Raw genomic sequence first — 15,399 nt, 5'->3', positions numbered from 1 at the left:
GTGCAAATGTAAGTAATCTGTAGGAAGGCTTTATTAGGTACTATCTTTGTTACCTAATAAACAAGAGCATCTGCTGGTGTAGGAGGTGTGATGCTGAGTGGAGTGGGGGAGGGGCAGAAGCAGCAGCTTGCTCCTACTAGATGGGAGGATGTGCTGGAAGACGGGCTGGAAAGCCAGCCGGATAATGGGATTTAGCATAACCGCATGAGCCGGTTCCGTCTGTTCCCCCCGTTCCTTCCCCCTTTCACACACCAGCCTCGGTGGCTGCTCCGTTGTCGCCTGCCGCTCCATACCGCGTCCCTGCAGTCGTTCAACTGCTGCCCTGCCTGGAGACAGGCGGCACACCGAGGCGACGCCACCAGAGTCCTGTCAGGCCTGATCAGGTAAATCCAATGGGTCGCTGTGCAGAATCCGTTTCTCTCCCTCTTCCAGGTCCGCTGCTGTGAGCTGCTGCAGCCCGGACATGATATATCTGGTTCTGTTGCAGTGTTGGATATATGCGCATGCTGGTGCTGCACTCATTATGGTTCCGAGTGCAAAACACTTTACACTTTCTGCCACCTCAGATTAGCAGTCATCGCTTTATAGACATATCATGTTAGAGGTATTGATCAACAGCAGTACTTTCACGTCCAACAGATGCAAAGAAAACAGTCAGTGCCTCGTTCTGTCAGTAGTTTCCTAGGAGACTAATGCGAGTATAATGTAGCTCAGATGGCTGTTGACAGGAAAGATCTTTGGATCTCACCCTATCTGAGATCCGAACACCCTAGCAGTCTGTACTGCACTGAATCTGAAGAAGGCTCTGACTGAAGATACTCTGTCTTCCCACTAGAGTCTCATGAGGAGGATGGTCAGTGTTGTCCATAATTTTCTTGAAGAATTATTCTTTGCATCACCATCTCCAGAGGTTCCACAGTCATCCCCACAACAGAACCAGAACAGAACTAGCCTTCATAATCAGGCTGTTGGGCCTTTTTTAGTTCTGATGCTGCTGCCGCAACAGATGACGGCAGAAGAGAAGATGTTCTCAACAACAGACTGATAGAAGATCTGCAGTATCATGCTGCAAACCTGGAAGGATCTTAGGTTCTTCAACAAGTCCAGTGTTAGTGACATATGGACCAATCAGAACTCTGATGTACAGTATGATGGAGCTTTATTCTTTTTCAGAAGTTCTGGTCCAAACAAAAACAACTTCTAAACATTCTAAAGGCAGACATTTAGTCATCTGGATTTTTATGTCAAAAATCATGCCTGTTTGATTGGATTCATAATGATAAAGCTGAGTGTCCTAAGCATAACAATGGAAATTTATCTCATGTTGTCTGATGATTGTGTAATTTCCCTCAGCAGTACTGGTGGAACCACTGTCGGCACCTATGACTCTCAGAAGGACTTGTCTGCCTGACTACAGTCTGTCAGATTATTGCAGTGGTATTAATCTTTGGCTCGCTATTCTTCACAATATTGCATGAGTTCATTAAAAGTTTTACAAAGATATATTTATGTCCAACTCTTAAGGTTGCACCACAGATTTTCACCTTTGTGCTTGTCAGCTGGTATGAGCCCCAACCCTAAACCTGGTTGTGTGCTTCATGGCCTGACATCTCTAGTTCGGTCTCTCATCTGTCTGAAGCATGTTGTGCCATAAGAGTTTTGGTTCAGTCTGATGCAACATATACCTCACTTTGTTCTTATTCTGTTTATCCTTTAACCCTGCCAAACAAGTTGCATTTGTTGTGTCAAGAATTTTAACCTTTGACCTGCTAACTGAGCTCCTGGGTCATTTCTCTGAGATTCACATTCTTATCTTAAGATGGTCTTGCTGGCAGCTGTTTGAAATCTTTTGTTGTTGGGAATAATTGTTCTCCCTGTTGAGTGATGTACCACTGATGGAAATAGATGGAAACGGCCTGGTAGCCAGACCAAAATAAGAGGGAACACATTTGCTCATTGCTGATTTTTCTCTTCCATGGACTGTGTTAACACACACCTGGATATGATGTCCAATTGTCCCACAGCACCAGGCTGATACTTTCTCTCTTAAATCTAAATAAAGTAGTGATAGTGATTAGTTTTTAACTTGCCTTTTTTATGATTGTGGTTGTTAAAAGTCCACCTGTTCGTTCTAGGACTACAATACCCATGATACATCTTTGTTTTTTGTAGTTCGACTTTCACGTAGATGAGCAAGTTATTTTCTGTGCTTCTGTGTGGCTCGGTGGCATAAAAATCCATCAACGGATAGCATCCACCATCAATCTTTCTTTAATCCCGTGTGTATGAGACCTGTGTGCGTTTTTATTATGTAAGTATACATTTTTCTGCCCGATATTTGGGATGTCGGTTATTAGCCCACTAGGTGAAATTAGCCTTGTGTTTTCTCTGGCTACCGATAATGCAAGCTATTACTTGTAATAACTCAAGTTCTATGCTATTCCTTGCCAGATATATATCACCATTGTAGTAGCATATGAGGAGATTTGCTGTTAATTCATATTTCTGACGGTTTTTTGTCATTTGTATGTTTATTGCATTTTACCGTTAATCCATGTATGGTGTTATGATGCCCTCTATTGGATTTCTGTGTTACTACAAGCCATTTTCATCCTGTATGTAGGTGTAACCGCTTTGCCCGCATGGCTATTAATATGCATCTTTGTTGTTTCTTCTGTTTCAGATAACCACACACATATATACACACACATACATATATACATACAAAACCAAATACAACTACATTGTTCCTATCTCTACGTCATCATCTGTCCCATCATCTCCCATGTGCTTCCTATTATTCTATCAATAAAACTTCAAAGCTGCACTGTTGGAGTTGGCCTATTCCTTCTGACCGAGGAAGATTCAATTGACGAGACATCCGTAATTAGCGCAAGCTAGCACGCAGTCTTTTACAGTGGTCTTTTGGTTTTATGTGCAGAATATTTCCCTCATCTGTGATCAGTCCTCAGCAACACCTCAACTAAAATAGTAGGTGAATGATGATGGAAACACGTGTTCCAAATAATAAATGAGATAAAGCAACAAAGTCCTAATGTGATGAGGCTGATGAATTCTCTGCTCTGCGCTCTTCCTCAGTCCTGCCTCTCAATGTTATGGCTTTGGGGTTTGTGCTTCTCTTGTCCCTCCTGCTCCTGTCCCCACACCCGTCTCTGGGTGTGTCTTCTCCCTGTCCTGCTGGCTGCCGCTGCTACAGCCTCACAGTGGAGTGTGGCTCCACCGACCTGAGGGATATCCCCAGACTCATTCCTCCTTCCACTCAGGTAGTTCCCTTCTCCGCTTGCCACAGGTTGACGTTTATTAGTAGTAATGGAAACACATCCACCATCAGGTTTTATTATGCTCCGTTTCTGTTCTCAGACCATCTTCCTCCAGGACAATGTGATCAGTCAGATTCGCCGAGTGGACCTCACACTGCTGAAGCACCTTCATTATCTGTATCTGCAGGTAACAAGCGGACAAACTTAACTCCACTGACATTCTTGCAGGTTAGACACTGAGACATTATCAGATTTCAGCAGTCATGATTTTTGGAGGAAGCTGGAGTAACAAGAGAGAACCAGTGCATGCACAGGGAAACATGCAAACTTGGAATTCAATCTTGAGATATCAGATTTAGTGGTATATGCTCCAGTATGCTGACCAATGGGTAGAATCAGTTAACACATGGGCCTGACTTGAAAATATGAAATATGTATACAAATATATTTTAGTTTATTTTCCTTTTCTGTCCCTCCTGCAGAACAACACCATTTCAGGTGTGGAGCCTGGCTCTTTTCGGGACCAGAGTCAGCTGTTGGAGCTCGCCCTGAATGGAAACCGGATCCACTTGCTCACACCGAACATGCTTCAGGGGCTTGAACAGCTCCGCATACTGTACCTGTCAGGAAATGATATCACACGCCTGCTGGACTACACCTTCCAGGATTTACAGGTAAAACATATCAGAACACACTGAAGCTTTCATGAAGCTACAATTAAATGAATAAATTTGCACATCCTGTATTTCTCAGACGGTGAACAAAGATATGAAACCAAAGAGATTAGATTTGAGAAGTTGTATGTATGCACTCTATTAAGACAGTCAGTGAGAAACTGACAGTTTTATCTAAACTGTGTCCATGAAGAGAGCCTGCAGGCAGTCTTTAACAGACATGTGCTCATAGCTTGTCAGCAAGAGCAGTTTCCCTATAAAAGTGGCAGGTGACGCTCTTGTAATCTCCACATCATTCTAAATTGAAAACGGCAGAACTACCTTAATCCTTCGTGGCATAGATTCAACAAGATACTGGAAACATTCCTCAGAGTCTGGTCCATGTTGACATGATGGCATCACACAGTTGCTGCAGATTTGTCGGCTGCACATCCATGATGTGAATCTCTTGTTCCACCACATCCCAAAGATGCTCTATTGGATTGATATATGGTGACTATGGAGGCCATTTGAGTTCAGTGAACTCATTGTCATGTTCAAGAAACCAGTCTGAGACGATTCACGCTTTATGACATGGTGCGTTATCCTGCGGAAGTATCCATCAGAAGGTGATACACTGTGGTCATGGTAGGCTGTGGCGTTGACACGATGCTCAGTTGGTACTAATGGACCCAAAGTGTGCCAGGAAAATATCCCCCACACCATTGCACCACCACCAGCAGCCTGAACCACTGATACAAGGCAGGATGGATTCATGCTTTCATATTGTTGACACCATATTCTGGCCCTACCATCCGAATGTCGTAGCAGAAATCAAGACTCATGAGACTAGGCAACGTTTTTCCAATCTTCTGGAGTCCAATGTTGGTGAGCCTGTGTGAATTGTAGCCTCAGTTTCCTGTTCTTAACTCACAGGAGTGGCACCCGGTGTGGTCTTCTGCTGCTGTAAACCCTAGAGACGGTTGTGTGTGAAAATCCCAGTAGATCAGCAGTTTCTGAAATACTCAGACCAGCCCATCTGACACCAACAACCATGCCACGTTCAAAGTCACCTTTCTTCTTCATTCTGAAGCTCAATTTGAACTGCAACAGATTGTCTTGGCTATGTCTATATGCCCAAATGCATGGAGTTACTCCCTATCACTTCACGAGCAGTTGGACAGGTGTGTCTAATAATGTGGCCAGTGAGTGTACAAGGAATGATGAAAGTGTGAGAGCATGTGTGTGTGTATAGTTTTTCTGGATCAGGTGAAGCTGTTCAGAAACATCAGTATGTGATGACACACCATCCAAAACCAGCTCATGCAAAAAGCAATATGGAATATGATTTTGTTTGTTGAAATCTGAAATTATTCCATAGTGATTATGCTTAAGCAGTACCTTCTGCTCATGTTGCTGATTTAAAGTCTGCATTTATCCCCAGCGTCTGCAGGAGCTCCACTTGCAGCAGAACAGCATAGAGATGATAGCAGACAAGGCTCTGTTTGGTTTGACTTCTCTGGCTCTGCTGGACCTGAGTAGGAATAACCTCCACACCATTGGTCCTACATCCCTGCGGCCGCTGGTTAGCCTGCAGGTACTGCGGATTACAGGTGAGACTAGATTTTTTTTTTATATAACTTCAGACATACAGGGATGAAATAAACATCGAACACACTTAGAGAATACTTTGTGTAGAAAAATAAACCAGAATCATATCTGAACAAGGTATTAACAAGACTCTCCACACAACAGGCATGTTGAAGTTGTCATCAGAAAAAAAGGCTTTACCACAAACATTTGAAAATTAAAACAAGATCTGAGAAAAAAATTCTAAAAAGAAACATTGATCCAATGAGGAGAATAAAGAATCGGGGTGAAAGGTTCACATCATCTTGTCCTCATTAGCAGACAGGCAGCTGAATTCTGAACCAGCTGTAGACATTGAACAAGAGACTATTCAGTCTCACAAAACAGGGAGTTGCAGTAGTCCAGTATAGCAGTAATAAAAAATAACTAACCCTTCCAAGGACATTATGAGGAAGATAATTCTTGACTTTACTAATAATTCTAGATCATTCTAGACTGGACTTCAATATTCTTAATTACTTGGGTAACTGTTGATATCTAGTGTGAAGTTCATATCAGTGGCCCTTCTAGAAATACTTAAATGAGAAATATGTTGACAAACAAATCACTTCATGGTGAAATTGTGTGTTTTTGATATAATGACACAGAAATTATTACAAAAAAAAATAAATCAGCTCCACTGAGGGGGCTCCTTAGTGGCCTTTGGGGCCCTAAGCGGCTGCTTAGTTTGCTTTATGCCTTGGCCCGGCCCTAGTCAGAAGTGTTTCCTACGCAGTACGCTAGTAGTTCAAGAAGAGTTGTCTATCATAAACTCTGGCATGGCATACCAGCACAGGAGTTTAAAGTAAAGAAATCTAGTTACTTTATAGAAGAGACAGTTCTTTAATTTTTGTAACTATAGACCTAATTAAGAATTCTTATAGTCTCTGTCTCTTTGTTGTAGATAACCCCTGGCGCTGTGATTGTGCTCTCCACTGGCTGAGGAGGTGGATTGATGAAGATGGTCAGCGTCTGCTCAGCTCCGCCGAACGCCGGCTGGTCTGCAATGAGCCACCACGTCTTTCCCACCTCAGCCTCGTGGAAGTCCCACTCAACAGCCTGGTGTGTATCCCTCCAGTAGTTCAGCTGGAACCAAGAAGGTTGGCAGTCCATCTGGGGGAGAGCCTCAGGGTGTCCTGCCATGCCTCCGGCTATCCTCGGCCACAAGTAAGCATCCCACAGCAGTTTTGTCAACATTTAAATAAGTTTTTCAGCTGGAATGTGTATTAAAGATTCATTTCCATCTAAACCTATTAATAAATAGGTATATAGGAATATATGGAATATATTATAGTTAGAAACTTCATAATAGGTATGACTTACTTTCAGACTTTTAGAGAGAGATTTTAATACGTTCTCACTGTTTGGAAATCATTTGTTCCGTCAGTCTGGAAACAATCAGAAAAGTGAAGGTGGAGGCTGGAGGTGGAGAGCTGCAGCAGAATGAAAGAATGAACTTCTGAATGTCTCATTCTTATTTCAGGCCAAATCAAGATATGGAATGTTCTTAAAGACCCAGTTGTGGCAGAATGTATTGATAAGATGACCCATTAAGAAATTGTTAGAATATTAACTTTCTCTCCCTTTGATGTTTCTTAAAATTAACTTTTAATCATATCACACTGATATAATTTGACAACATACAGTTAAAAACTAATTTGCATTGACTAATAAAATAATATTTAAGCACACAACTGTTATCTTTAAGTTCTATTTATGTGGCCATTTGGAGTCTAAAGGACCATATAAATAATTCCTGTGGGCCAGAATTGTCAGACTCTTGGTTAAAAAAAATGCACAAATCACACATCTGTTGCTTCTTTTGCTAGTAAGGTGTGTGTTATGATGAGTATTTCTTTTCAGCAAGGGCACTCAAAGCCTCTACATGTTTGCAGGTGACTTGGAAGAAAGCATCTCAAAGTCAAGTGGTGGACTCCCCTCGGGGTCTGGTTCATGATCTGGGTGCTGGAGGAGGGGAAGGGTCAGAGGAGCCGTCTGAAGGCAGAGTCAGCCTCCAGAAGACCGCCGGAGAGTATTTTGACCCTGACACTGGCAGTGGCATGCTGTTCCTCAGTAATGTGACTGTGGCCCATGCAGGTTTTTATGAATGCGAAGCCTGGAATGCAGGAGGTGTAGCCAGAGTGACTTTTCAGCTCGCTATCAACTCATCCACTTCTTCCTCAATCTGGGCCTCATGGTCTCAGGTTTCCTCAGCGTACTCCCCAGCTTGGCCCCGGCTGAGGAACCACAGCCCGGTTTTGGGTTCTGATGTGAGCCGGGAGCCGCTATACGCTCTGGGTAGCATGGCCTTCAGTGCTCTGGGAGCTGCCACTCAGACTGCCATCGCTGTGGGCATCTCCCTGCTGGCTTTGACTGCTCTGCTGCTAGTAGCCATGATCTACAGCCGACATCACCAGCGGGACAAGGACGCCGACGTTGCTGAAAAGGTGCATATTGTTTATTCTATGACATATCCAGCAGCTCACAGGATACTGCTTGAGCAGCTGTGACTGTGGTAAATAAATTTAGTAGATGTTTGGAAGCAACATATAACAAGTAAAATAAAAAGTAATCTGCTCTTAATTAGAACAACAAGCTTTCCTAACAGAGCAGGAATGTGAAGTCATTTTAACTGTATCACTAAATGTCTTTATTTTAAAGATAGTTGGTTTCCTCTCTCTTTATTATCTAATTCCTCATACTTCCTATAAAGTGGGCAATAGCCAAATTAATCTATATAATTTTAATTCAGTTCATTAACTATTATACAAAATTAAATGTGTTAATGTTTAATATTTCTTGTTAGTCATCACAGAAATTGAAACAGTTATTTAATAGAAGGATTACACACAATAAAATATTCGAAGCTTCTATTTTTTTCTGTTTTAACAGAAAACTATGGCTTACATGTAAAAAACCCCCACCCCTCAAAATTCAGTGTCTCAGAAAATTAGAATATCACATTAAATTAGACCAATCAAAATGGATGTTTTAAGCATAAGTGTCAGGCTTCTGAAAAGGATGTACATCTCTATGCACAGCTCTTACATGTTAATTCAAATTCATCAAAGAGTTATTGTGGATGGTGATGGCTGCGAACAAGAAGGGTCTCCTGTAGCAGTTTGTATTACAGCCAATTTGAAGAAGCCTTTGACTGAAGACACTCTGTTAATCTAAGACAGTCTCATGAAGATGATGATCAGGGTGTCCATAATTTTCTTGATTTTATGGAAAATCTTTTTTTGCATCATCAACTCCAGAGGTTCCACAGTCGTCCCCAGACCAGAACCAGCCTTCTGTATCAAGTTGTTGAGCCTTTTTAGGTCCCTGGTTCTGATGCTGCTGCCCCAACAGATGACGGCAGAAGAGAAGATGCTTTCAACAATAGACTGATCTGCATCATCTTACTGCAAATCTTGAAGGATCTTATCTTCTTCAGCATGTCCAGTCTGCTCTGACCCTTCTTATAGACACTTCACTCCAGTCCAGTCTGTTGTCCAGATGAACACTGAGGTATTTACATTCCTCAACCAGCTCCAATTTTTCCCCCATGATGGAAATAGGGTTTTACCTTTGACCTTGTTCCTCCTGAAATCTGCAATAATCTCCTTTGTTTTGTTTATATTTAAGATGAGATAATTTTTCCACACCATGACACAAAGCTGTCCACCAGATCTCTGTACTCTACTTCTTATCCATCTCTGATACAACAGACAACTGCAGAGTCATCTGAGTATTTCTGGAGATGAGAGAAGTCTGAGTTAAAGTGCCCTTTGGTGCTCCTGTGCTACTGATACTGTGCTACTGGTTAGACACACAGTCCTTCAGTCTCACAAACTGTAGTCTGTTTGTCAGGTAGTCATAGATCTAGTAATAGATCTTCTGGTGACTGCTCTGCTGTCTTCTGAACTGACAAAACAGTTCAGACTGAATTGTGAAGAAACTGAAGAAATCAAAGAACATGATCGTCACAGTGCTGCCTGCTTTGTCCAGATGACGGTGGATTTATGAAGCTTCCTGAAGTGCTGACACAGCTCTTCATGAAGCAGTGCTTGGCCCTCTCCGGACTGCCAACAGGAGTCTTTCCAGGACCTTTGTGATGTGGAATGACAAAGACGCGGTCAGCCTGTAACAATGCTTAGGTGTAATGAAAGCCTATATTGCTTTGATAGCTGCCTTTAGGTCATCTTCCTTGTTGGGTCTTGTCTACATTCCAGAGATTTTCTGTGAGGTTAAAGGTCAGAAAGTTTGCTGGCCAATCAAGAACAGGAACACCTGTTTATGGAAGGAACTTTTGGTACATTGACATCAGCATCTCCATACAGCTTGTCAGCTGAGGGTAGCACGATGAGCAGTAGGATGTTCTAGTAGACAGCTGCACTGACTCTAGACTTCAGAAACCCAATGGACCAGAACCAGCAGATGACATGACACCCAAACTACTCACTGGAAACTTCACTCTGGCCTTCCAGCAGCATAGATTCTATTCCTCTCCACTCTTCTTCACGACTCTAGAACCTTGATTTACACATGAAATGCAGAATTGATTTTCATTTGAAAACAGGACTCTGGATCATTGAGCATCAGCCCAGTTCTTCTGACCTTGTCTCTGGTTTAGGAGTGGCTATTAGTCAGTGTGTGGCTCTACTGGAATGGATTTCACTTGACAATCTTCCCAAGGCTACAGTTTTCCCTGTTGCATCTTTTTCTATCATACGGCTTCCTTCCTCTCAATTTTCTGATCATTTTCTGATAATGTGCTTGAATATATAGAACTCAGAACAACCAGGTTCTTCAGTAATGAAGTAATGATTTGAAAAAACATTGTGTCTCACCCCCTTGGGAAGGTGTCCATGACTGTCTGCTGTCCAGTCAGCAGTGCTCCCCATGGTTGTAACTGACTGAGCCAGAGTGAGAAACCTATTAAAGGGTCAGAAATGCTTAATAGGTATTTGTAGTCACTTAACTGACTAGGTTGTGACACAATGAGTTTCCAATATTTCACTAGTCACATTTTTAAGAGATACTGAATTTGTTTTTGTTATCTGTAAGCCATAATTATCAATATTTCAATAAATAAAGGGTTGAAATGTGTCAATCTTCCTTTATAAATCTCTTAACAGTTATTCAGCTTGTTTTCTTTATAAGTTGTAGGGCATGGGTGTCCAAAGTCGGTCCTCGAGGCCCGGCATCCTGCATGTTTTAGTTCTCTCCCTGGTTTAACACACCTGGATCAAATGATGGCTCGTTAGAAGGCCTAAGAGGAACATTGACATGCTGAAAAGGTTGTTACCACCAGGGAGAGAACTAAAACATGCAGGATGCCGGCCCCGAGGACCAACTTTGGACACCCCTGTTGTAGGGTAACTTTTTGCTATAGTAACTATAGTTCACTCTGTCTATAGTGGATCAAATATGGAATGGAACATTAATGTTACTACCAAGCAGTATTTTAGGCTGAAAAAATATTTGTAGAAATATCTTAGACATTTCAACAGACATGCTTATATGAATTAACCTGATAAATGTATACAACAGGCTATTTGAAAAGTGTGAACCTCTCAAGTTTTCCATTATTTCTGTATCCCAAAAGTGATCAAGGTGAATTTTAACCAGCAGGAGGAGAGCATCCTGTACGTGAATGACTACTCTGACGGCCCCACCACCTTTGCCCAGCTAGAAGAGTACCGTGATGAGCAAGGCCATGAAATGTATGTACTGAACAGAGCCAAGCCTGTGCTTCCCCCTGCTCCACCCACAGCAGTCTCCACTACCAATCTGGACTGCCACGCACCATCCGACACCTCCAGCCAAACCCTGTCCATTGGGCCAGGCAAAACTACAAATCCCACTGTCCCTCAGAACAAACAGGAGCAGCAAGAGATTGACATTCGAACCATGAGACGCATTGCAGGGGAAGGAGGGGAAGCGGAGCCTATTATCACATCAGAGGCAGAAGGGTTGTTTCTCAACCACACTGGGGTGTTTATGGAATCTCAGATAGCTTATGAGATCCACTGCTAAAGGACTGCAGACAGACAGAACTGTACCTTTGAAAAACCTCATGGTTTCATTTAGCGATGAATGATAAAGGCTCCCCCTGCTGACGCGTTCCGGAACACCAGACTCACCCAGGACTGACTCGAACAATCCTGAACGAGATAAAGCTCACAACCTGAAAACAGTTCAGAGATAACCCACATCTGATGGAACTGTATGATGAGCGCTCAGATAGTCTATTGGGTTATCTGCTACTAAATACTGGTTTTGGAGGGGAGCTTTGGGGCTGGCCTCATCTTTATGAGACCATGACATCTCATAAACACTACACTATTAGTGTGGAAAGAAACTGGTAAAAAGTTGACCACGCTATAAAGTTTTTCCCGTTAAGTTCTAGGGAAAGCTTGTGTGGTTGGATAACATGTTCATCGATGTACAGGAACTTTGTTGATCCACTAGAAGGATCAGGTGGACAAAAATAGAGTTTTGTAGATATAGATAAAATATTTGAAATCTGATTCCCATCTCTTGCTGCTATCATCATTATAACTTGATGTTACATTCTGGACAATAAAAAAAACAGGGTTTTTCCATTCTTTCCTCCTCCAACATTTACACATGTGGACAAAAGTGTTGGTACCCCTCACTTAATTAACGAAAAACCCACAGTGGTCACAGAAATAACTTGAATCTGACAAAGGTGATAATAAAAAATAATTCTATGAAAATAAATGAAAGCCAGACATTGCTTTTCAAACACGCTTCAACAATTATGTAAAAAAATAAACTCATGAAACAGCCCTGGACAACAATGATGGTACACTTAACTTAATATTTTGTTGCACAACCTTTCAAGGAAATCACTGCAATCAAATGATTCCTACAACTGTCAATGAGACTTCTGCACCTCTAAGCAGGTATTTTGGCCCACTCCTCATGAGCAAACTGCTCCAGTTGTCTCAGGTTTGAAGCCTTTTCCAGATGGTATGTTTCAGCTCTTTCCAAAGATGCTCAGTCGGATTCAGGTCTGGGTCCATAGAAGGTCTCTTTAGAACAGTCCCATGGATGTTAAATTTCTGAGTAATATGTGCAACTGTAGTCGGAGGAACATCAAGCTGCTTGGAGATGGTCTTATAACCTTTACCTTTATCGTGCTTGTCTATAATTTTCTTTCTAATCTCCTGAGACAACTCTTTCCTTTGCTTCTGCTGGTCCATGTTGAGTGTGATACACACCATGCTACAGTGACTCCAGGTCACTGTAGCACAGTGACCTGTAGACCTACATCCAATCGCAACTTGGATGGACCTACATCCAAGTTGCCATTGTTCAAATTCACAAAGTCTTGCACTTAGTCCTCATAACTTCTGAATTTTTTCAGCCACCACGATGGGGGTCTCCTTGCATCTGCAAGAATGTAATCAAGTGGACACACCATCATTTAACATGTCCCTTTATTTGGTCACATTATCATCAGTTTTGTCCAGGGCTGTTTCATGAGTTTATTTTTTAACTTAATTCTGTTGAAGCATCATATATTTATTTTCATAGAATTTTTATTAATTATCACCTTTGTCAGATTCAAGTTATTTCTGTGACCATTGTGGGTTTTTCATTCATTAACCGAGGGGTATCAACAATTTTGTCCATGTGTGTAGGATGGCAATCAGGATGACAACTTGGATTTTAATCAGTGTGGGCCTCTGCAACAGAGGTAGACTGAATAAGGGATGTCTAGAACATGTAGATTTCAGTAATTTGTGGATAAACCAAAAGCTATGTTTCAAAATGTGCCATTTGTGCTTTAGAACATGAAAGACAGAAGTTTGTAAATAAAGGTCTAACGATGAGTCCCAAAGTTTACTTGATGGATGTCTTGTACTTACAGATCAATTAGTCCATGAACCAAAACATGTCTGATTCATGTCATAGCAACATCAAAACATTGTTTCTCTGTAGTATATGAAGATTTGAGACTTTAAGTAAATAATATGCCAACTCTGAATTTTTACACATTTGATACTGAGCCTAGAGCTCAGTCAGGCTTAGCTCAGAGATTCTTTGTAAATCTGTGGGCACAACTCTAGGATAGCGTATATCCTTGAGGAAGGCAGCAGGCAAACACCCATCACAATCAAGGAATGCATCATAAGATGTCTAACACACAACTTTGTAGCAGTTGAGCAGTAGCAATACTGCCATGCCATTTGACAAAAAAACTAGAAAAGATGGTCCAATGTGGAGGAGCATTTTGAAGCTTTCTGACCTTGTTGAATCCTGTCATGATGAACTAGGCAGTTAGACACACAAAAACTGGGTTAAATTTTATACTAATTTGAGAATGTCTCCAGTAAATATTTGTGCCACAGCTGTAGAATTTATTCAATAAATGGATCCAAAAAGAAGGAAGCCCCCCCAATTTTCTGATTATCTGCTTATCACTTGGGGGCACTTTTTACATGTACTAAGAACATAAAAGTGTTATCTCTAGATGGTGATTAGTACAGTGGAGAAAATATGTATTTGATACACCTATTATTCAACTTTCTCACAAATACAGATGTCTGATTGTCATGGTAGAATCTAAATATAAAAAAAATCATACTTTTATATATATAATCAAAACTGCACTGTATGAAACAAGGACTGATCCCAAAAATAGAACTTGGTACTACTTTGTAAACTTTGTTTACAGTTACAGAGGTCACATGTTTACTGTACTTCTTTACCAGGTTTGCTCTGCAGCAGGGATTCTGGCCCACTCCTCTATAAAGATCTACAGGGGTCTCACTTATAAAATATTGCATGAGAAAAACTGTAATGGAAAAAACCCCCACTATTTCACCAAGACAAAAATCACTGTATTGGTGAAAATACACTGCCATTTGAGGTTGATGGCCACAGAGTGTGACCATTGACTGATGTACTGAGCTTCTTAAAGATGAACAGTCAGAATTCCTTCTAGTTGCTAGGTGATCAAATACCTAGTTCATGAAATGCTTATTTCAAAATCATACAATGTAATTTTCAGTATTTTTTTAAAGATGTCTGTCAGCTTAAGGTGTAGCTAGGAGGTAAATTACAGATCTCTCTGTTAGAGGGAAAACTTGGAAAATCGGCACTGTATTAGATTTCTCCCACTGTTGGTGTGCAGGTAAAACAGGATGGGAGCATCATGGTGAAAGTACTCTGACGCAGTGGTGTCATTTTACATCTTTACCCTGATACACATACAAAATGAGGGTTCATCAAAAGGGACGCACATATTTTATACATACGACATGACGTTTGGATGCTTGGACCGATGCAAAAACATTTTGGATGCATGTTACACTTGCATGGCAAGAGGAAACGTAACAGCTGCACTGTCACAAGATCTGACCCATTCATGTTTCCTTACAGATGCTGTATCTGTACGTCCTGGAATCTCAGAGAACTTGACAATGTTTTATAAACCACTCCTTCAGTCCAAGTCAAACAGATCCAGATATCATCAAACTGGTGCATGAAAGAAAGCTGAGCAAACTCCATCATATTAAGGTTCTATAAAACCTAACTGTGCATGGATCACTTCACCTGCCTTTGTGCCCTGATGCATCCATCACTGGAACAAAATAAATCTAGACATGTCAGTCCAAATGAGCCTTTTTATGTCTACTTTATCCAATCCAGAGTTTTACCTTGGATACATCTTGTTATCCCACATTATTAGATACTTTCAGGTATGGCAGTGTACATTTGAATTGTTCTCAAATTTTAGATCCCGTTTCTTCTTTCGGCAAAGTCTATTTCAGGGAAGTCATCATGGATTTCAGCAAAACGATGGAAAGCGACAT

General features: G+C 41.4%; 1 protein-coding gene across 3 annotated transcripts; it reads left to right on the top strand.

Annotated features, from left to right (window-relative positions):
* The first annotated feature begins 280 nt into the window (after nt 1-280).
* Nucleotides 281-13,413, top strand: LOC106938573 (leucine-rich repeat-containing protein 24-like). Of its 3 annotated transcripts, none has more exons than XM_015020662.1 (9): nt 281-383; nt 2,942-2,991; nt 3,100-3,284; nt 3,382-3,468; nt 3,764-3,955; nt 5,379-5,547; nt 6,468-6,730; nt 7,459-8,010; nt 11,180-13,413. In XM_015020662.1, the coding sequence occupies exons 3-9, from the start codon at nt 3,117-3,119 to the stop codon at nt 11,585-11,587; spliced, it is 1,839 nt and encodes a 612-aa protein (XP_014876148.1). In that variant the 5' UTR covers nt 281-383; nt 2,942-2,991; nt 3,100-3,116; the 3' UTR covers nt 11,588-13,413. The 3 variants fall into 3 exon arrangements, with proteins under 3 accessions (XP_014876148.1, XP_014876149.1, XP_014876150.1); XM_015020663.1 differs by having other exon boundaries at nt 2,942-2,995; XM_015020664.1 differs by lacking the exon at nt 281-383 and having other exon boundaries at nt 2,684-2,991; nt 11,183-13,413.
* Nucleotides 13,414-15,399: the final 1,986 nt, after the last annotated feature.

This window comes from Poecilia latipinna, unplaced genomic scaffold (genome assembly GCF_001443285.1).
Source record: "Poecilia latipinna isolate Pla-1442-1.1 unplaced genomic scaffold, P_latipinna-1.0 Scaffold2629, whole genome shotgun sequence".
Classification (NCBI taxonomy): domain Eukaryota; kingdom Metazoa; phylum Chordata; class Actinopteri; order Cyprinodontiformes; family Poeciliidae; genus Poecilia; species Poecilia latipinna.
This window is presented reverse-complemented; position numbering and strand designations above follow the sequence as displayed.